The sequence below is a fragment of the Poecilia reticulata genome, chromosome 20 (assembly GCF_904066995.2).
Source record: "Poecilia reticulata chromosome 20, P_reticulata-male-v2, whole genome shotgun sequence".
Classification (NCBI taxonomy): domain Eukaryota; kingdom Metazoa; phylum Chordata; class Actinopteri; order Cyprinodontiformes; family Poeciliidae; genus Poecilia; species Poecilia reticulata.
The window spans coordinates 25,997,850-26,004,539 of record NC_088849.1 but is presented as its reverse complement, the minus strand read 5'-3'; the positions used below and the strand labels follow the sequence as shown (position 1 = coordinate 26,004,539).

Below are 6,690 nucleotides of genomic sequence, written 5' to 3'. Positions count from 1 at the left end.
TATATGTAAAAGTTAAACAAATAAAAAAAATTTACAATGGAAATAATTTTACATTTTACATATAAAACTGCTTAAAATGAAAATGTAGTACAAAAGAATATTTATATTCATCATATATCTTAATCATTAACAACAGAAAAATAAAGATTTTTGTATTTTTGAAATAAGTTTTTATTTTCTTATTTTTTTATTTGCTAAATTATCTGACTTAATGTCAGATTTTTATCATTCTCACTTTACATTTATTATAAAATATTACATGATTATATTTTAAAATTGTTATTCATCTTTATGTTTGAACAGTTTAGATGTTATTTTACTGGTGATATAACATTAAAATGTCATCTTAACATTTTTTGTAGGATGAACTGATTAATAAACATCCACGACTTTTGGAGCTCAGAAATGTAAAAAAACTTAATTAATTAATCACAAAGTTCTTGACAGACATTTATTCCTGTTTTCCTGTCCATGACGTTCCCGACACTCTGTGGTTTAAAGCTGCTGCATCTGAAGGAAACCGATCCGGATTCATGTCTCAGAGTTCCTTCCTGAAGATGCAGATCCTGACCTTTGCCCTCCAGATGTCTCGGCTCAGCCCTGCTGCTCCTCTGCTCTCCATCTGGTTCAGGTTTGGATCTGGATTTTCCCTGGTTGGCGTTGGGAGGGGGGCAGGTTCGCCACACCCTGAGATAAATCTTATGATTTTCTTTCCTTGTGGATAACGCACAACAACGGGACGCGGTGCAGCAGCTCCTCATCTTATTTCACTTTTTCAAACATTTTAGTGGGGAAAAGCGTCTTTCAGGGATTTTTTTTTTCCTTTCTGAATTACGAAGAAGAACCTGCTGAAAATTTGTGCTTTATTTACCCAGTTAAAGAACTTTGGGATAAGTTTTTATTTCCTGGAGACAGGAAAGGAAATAACCAACGGCTAAAAGCCCTCAAGAAGATAAAAGTCGTGTTTTTTGGAACGTGTAAAGACGCACGGCGGATCTCCATGACGCACGTCTGCAGGCAGCTGGTTGGCGTCGGGGGGAGCTGCGCGGGTTGGGTCGGGCTCATCTTCGCCACGGCAACCAACGACTGGGTCCGGACGTGCGACTACTCGGTCGCCACCTGCCTGCGCATGGACGAGCTGGGGTCACGTGGCCTGTGGGCCGAGTGCGTGGTGTCTCCGTCGCTCTACCACTGCGTGTCTCTGGACCAGATGTTCTCCCTGCCCGGTAAGACGCTGCTCCTTTAACCTGGTCCTGCTGCTGCTTCCTGCTGCTCCTTTAACCTGGTCCTGCTGCTGCTTTAACCTGGTCCTGCTGCTCCTTTAACCTGGTCCTGCTGCTCCTTTAACCTGGTCCTGCTGCTGCTTTAACCTGGTCCTGCTGCTCCTTTAACCTGGTCCTGCTGCTCCTTTAACCTGGTCCTGCTGCTGCTTTAACCTGGTCCTGCTGCTCCTTTAACCTGGTCCTGCTGCTCCTTTAACCTGGTCCTGCTGCTCCTTTAACCTGGTCCTGCTGCTCCTTTAACCTGGTCCTGCTGCTGCTTTAACCTGGTCCTGCTGCTCCTTTAACCTGGTCCTGCTGCTCCTTTAACCTGGTCCTGCTGCTCCTTTAACCTGGTCCTGCTGCTCCTTTAACCTGGTCCTGCTGCTGCTTTAACCTGGTCCTGCTGCTCCTTTAACCTGGTCCTGCTGCTGCTCCTTTAACCTGGTCCTGCTGCTCCTTTAACCTGGTCCTGCTGCTGCTTTAACCTGGTCCTGCTGCTGCTTTAACCTGGTCCTGCTGCTGCTTTAACCTGGTCCTGCTGCTCCTTTAACCTGGTCCTGCTGCTCCTTTAACCTGGTCCTGCTGCTCCTTTAACCTGGTCCTGCTGCTGCTTTAACCTGGTCCTGCTGCTCCTTTAACCTGGTCCTGCTGCTCCTTTAACCTGGTCCTGCTGCTCCTTTAACCTGGTCCTGCTGCTCCTTTAACCTGGTCCTGCTGCTGCTTTAACCTGGTCCTGCTGCTCCTTTAACCTGGTCCTGCTGCTGCTCCTTTAACCTGGTCCTGCTGCTCCTTTAACCTGGTCCTGCTGCTGCTTTAACCTGGTCCTGCTGCTGCTTTAACCTGGTCCTGCTGCTGCTTTAACCTGGTCCTGCTGCTCCTTTAACCTGGTCCTGCTGCTCCTTTAACCTGGTCCTGCTGCTCCTTTAACCTGGTCCTGCTGCTCCTTTAACCTGGTCCTGCTGCTGCTTTAACCTGGTCCTGCTGCTCCTTTAACCTGGTCCTGCTGCTCCTTTAACCTGGTCCTGCTGCTCCTTTAACCTGGTCCTGCTGCTCCTTTAACCTGGTCCTGCTGCTGCTTTAACCTGGTCCTGCTGCTCCTTTAACCTGGTCCTGCTGCTGCTCCTTTAACCTGGTCCTGCTGCTCCTTTAACCTGGTCCTGCTGCTGCTTTAACCTGGTCCTGCTGCTCCTTTAACCTGGTCCTGCTGCTGCTCCTTTAACCTGGTCCTGCTGCTCCTTTAACCTGGTCCTGCTGCTGCTTTAACCTGGTCCTGCTGCTCCTTTAACCTGGTCCTGCTGCTCCTTTAACCTGGTCCTGCTGCTCCTTTAACCTGGTCCTGCTGCTCCTTTAACCTGGTCCTGCTGCTGCTTTAACCTGGTCCTGCTGCTGCTGCTTTAACCTAGTCCTGCTGCTCCTTTAACCTAGTCCTGCTGCTGCTGCTTTAACCTAGTCCTGCTGCTGCTCCTTTAACCTAGTCCTGCTGCTCCTTTAACCTGGTCCTGCTGCTGCTTTAACCTGGTCCTGCTGCTGCTCCTTTAACCTAGTCCTGCTGCTCCTTTAACCTGGTCCTGCTGCTGCTTTAACCTGGTCCTGCTGCTGCTGCTTTAACCTGGTCCTGCTGCTGCTTTAACCTGGTCCTGCTGCTGCTTTAACCTGGTCCTGCTGCTCCTTTAACCTGGTCCTGCTGCTCCTTTAACCTGGTCCTGCTGCTCCTTTAACCTGGTCCTGCTGCTACTTCCTGCTGCTCCTTTAAACTGGTCCTGCTGCTCCTTTAACCTGGTCCTGCTGCTCCTTTAACCTGGTCCTGCTGCTGCTCCTTTAACCTGGTCCTGCTGCTCCTTTAACCTGGTCCTGCTGCTCCTTTAACCTGGTCCTGCTGCTCCTTTAACCTGGTCCTGCTGCTACTTCCTGCTGCTCCTTTAAACTGGTCCTGCTGCTCCTTTAACCTGGTCCTGCTGCTCCTTTAACCTGGTCCTGCTGCTGCTCCTTTAACCTGGTCCTGCTGCTCCTTTAACCTGGTCCTGCTGCTCCTTTAACCTGGTCCTGCTGCTGCTTTAACCTGGTCCTGCTGCTGCTTTAACCTGGTCCTGCTGCTCCTTTAACCTGGTCCTGCTGCTCCTTTAACCTGGTCCTGCTGCTCCTTTAACCTGGTCCTGCTGCTACTTCCTGCTGCTCCTTTAAACTGGTCCTGCTGCTCCTTTAACCTGGTCCTGCTGCTCCTTTAACCTGGTCCTGCTGCTCCTTTAACCTGGTCCTGCTGCTCCTTTAACCTGGTCCTGCTGCTCCTTTAACCTGGTCCTGCTGCTCCTTTAACCTGGTCCTGCTGCTCCTTTAACCTGGTCCTGCTGCTGCTTTAACCTGGTCCTGCTGCTGCTTTAACCTGGTCCTGCTGCTCCTTTAACCTGGTCCTGCTGCTCCTTTAACCTGGTCCTGCTGCTGCTTCCTGCTGCTCCTTTAACTTTATTGTTCAGTCTTGGAAATAAACCAGATATAAAATCAGCAGAAGCTCCTCCCACAGCGTCAGACCTGCACCATAACAAATGTTAGTGGGCAATAAACTGTCCCAGCAATTATCAAAATAAATTATAATATTGTTATTTTGAGACCATTTTCAAGTAATATATTGATCATGTAATTCAAGTTCACCCCTCAGAGACAAACTTTAATTTTGTAAATAGATCTTCACACTGGAACTGGAAGATATTTTAAATATCCAAATAAAAACCAAAAACAATCAATAAACAGAAATAAAAAATGACTTATAATCAACAAAATGGATAATAATGTCTCTGTAAACAAAATTATGTATCATCAGAATGGAAATTATCGCGCTCATTCTAACTTATAATCCAATTCACTGATTAATGAAAAACTTTCACCAACTGTCTCAGCCAAACTATTCAAGAAGCAGAATTTTTACATGTTCTGTGTGATTATTACATATATTAAGTGCACAGATATATAAGGCAAAATAATCTTATGATATATTTGATATTATGTTTTCTTAAAAAAAAAATTAAAACTCTGAAAACCTGCAGATGAGTTTGGATTTGAACTTTTTGCTGCTTGTTAGTTTTGCACAGATTTATGGATAAATTAAGTCTTAATTCCAAACATTGTGTACTTCTAGGTATTAACATGAATAAATAGCTGAACTGAAAACATGTCAGTGCAGCAGCAACATGTCGATGGTTTGAGACGTACCTCCCAGTGCTCCCAGTGCTGCGCTGCATTCCAGCAGCCGCGGCTCCAGATGTGAGCGCTGCGGCGTTGGCAGCATCATAACCAGATGTTTCTCCGTGTCTGGCAGCGTACGTCCAGGTGTCCCGGGCTCTGATGATCGCCGCGTGTCTCCTGGGCGTCCCCGCCCTGCTGCTGGTCCTCATGTCCATGCCCTGCATTCGGTTGCCTAGCAACTACTCCGCCACCGTTAAGAAGCGCCGCACCCAGGTGGGCGGCGTCCTCTTCATCGTCATGGGTGAGGAAGACGCCAGACACACATCGTTTCCCTGGAAAAAAAAAAAGATTTATTTTCTCCTGAGTGAAAAGTAGCTCCAGCTTCCAGCAGACGGTATTTTTCCTGCATGCTGCACACAGCTGTGGTCCTGGAGGATTGAAAGTTATTTTATCTGAACTTAATGTAAAAATGCTGATTTTTTTTTGTTTTGAGATTTAATGTAACTTTTATAAAAATATGTGATTTAGATATTTGTTAACCTTCACCAGGTAGTAACAGATCGATCTCCTCACCTCCTGTCTGAGCTACTTTATGAAGAAATGCACCAAAAGCAACCAATCGGAACCAGGAGGCGGAGCTTAGCGCTGTCAGTCAACCTCATGTACGCACTGCTAAATGTGCTAAAGAAACAACTCACTGTTAAAGGAAAACCATTTGTCCGCCGTCATCGGTGGCCATGTTAACTAGCCTTAGCATTCATGACAGGCTATGCTAGCTTTAGCTGGGATAAGCAGCGCCACATGGAGGGGTGATTGACAGCACTAAGACCCGCCTCCTGACTATGATTGGTTGTTTCTGGTCAGCACTGAGAGAAGACAGAGGAGGTTGATTTTTTCACAGATGATCTGTCTCATTTTATATCATTTTAATATACAGGCAGCTTCAACAAATATGTAAAAAATATATTTTTTAAACGTTTAATTCTGCAGCAGCTTTAAAGATATATTTTTTATTTAGTAGCTTTTGAGTTTTCTGTACTTTTTTGAGCTTCTTGGTTGTAGGAACAGCTTCAGAGAGGCGAGTTTAACCCTGAGCAGCTGGAGGACATGTTTACTCCTCCAGGACTTTCAGCCGTTTTAGAGGAGAAATAAAAACAAGCGGCTCCTTCCTGACCCGACCGAATCCGCTTCCTGGTGGACGAGACGGACAGTTCAGATATGACACTAATCACCTTTTCCTCATCCTTTCTTTGTCACGCAGCTGTTTTTGGTGCCGTAGCGACCGTCTGGTTCCCGGTCGGGGCGAACAAAGCGGAGCACCTCATGTCCTTCGGCTACTCTCTGTACGTGGGCTGGGTGGGAGCCGGGCTCTGCCTGCTGGGCGGCGTCGTCATCCTCTGCTTCCAGGTCGCCCTCATCACCAACCCGTCCCGGGAGAACAGCTTCTTCTACTCCAGACGGGGCGGAACCGCCCGGGAGGTCGACAGCTCCGCCAACCACGCCAAGACTGAGCGGGTGTGAGGGGCGACCGGCTTCCCGTCCTGCACGCGGTTCACCCGCGATGCACCGATACACCGAACAAAACCGATATCTGAGGTTTGGTATCAGAACTGGAAAATGCAAAGAATTGACTTAAAACATTTCTTTTTTAAAAACAAAGACAAAAGTTTTGAATTACAAATGTATTTGATAGCCCTGCTCCGGTACAGCTCAGTTAAAGCTGCAGTGTGTAACTACCCTCTGGGTGCTGCTCATCCTGTTGTGAATGCTAATCCAAGTTAGCATAGCATAAACAGTTTACCTTAACAGGAAGTTGTTTCTCCGCTAAGACCCTCCTCCCGCTCTGATTGGTTGTTTTTGGTGCATTTCTTCAGGCAGCAGTAACAGATCGGGGAGGAGGTGGAGGATGTCGGTGTTTTTAACAAATATGTAGAAACATATATTTTTTAATAAAAGTTACATACTGCAGCTTTAAATACAACATAGTTATAAATATAATCTAAAAATGTTACGACCACAAAACATAGAGTTAAGCTCAATAGATCTGCACTTATCAATCAGGCACATTGTTTCTGATACCCGATCTAGAATTTCTTTCAATATCTGGACCAAAACCGATATTGATATTGGATCGGTGCATCTCTAGCTTTATGTATCCATCCGATTTTTTTAGTTTTAAGCTATTTTATTACTCTTGATATGTGTTTCTCTGTTTAAAACTGAGGTGGTGTCTAAAAAGTTGGATCAGAAA

At 46.2% G+C, this 6,690-nt stretch overlaps 1 protein-coding gene and 1 long non-coding RNA gene across 2 annotated transcripts; one reads left to right on the top strand and one right to left on the bottom strand.

Annotated features, from left to right (window-relative positions):
- Positions 1-703: 703 nt before the first annotated feature.
- LOC103457006 (claudin-11) lies at positions 704-6,082 on the top strand. The gene is made up of 3 exons (XM_008396912.3): positions 704-1,226; positions 4,573-4,740; positions 5,701-6,082. The coding sequence occupies exons 1-3, from the start codon at positions 1,001-1,003 to the stop codon at positions 5,958-5,960; spliced, it is 654 nt and encodes a 217-aa protein (XP_008395134.1). The 5' UTR covers positions 704-1,000; the 3' UTR covers positions 5,961-6,082.
- On the bottom strand, positions 3,620-5,805 carry LOC108165694 (uncharacterized). The gene is made up of 3 exons (XR_001776018.2): positions 5,672-5,805; positions 4,467-4,771; positions 3,620-3,788 (listed from the first exon to the last, which is right to left on the bottom strand). It is a non-coding gene; the product is annotated as an uncharacterized LOC108165694 (long non-coding RNA).
- Positions 6,083-6,690: the final 608 nt, after the last annotated feature.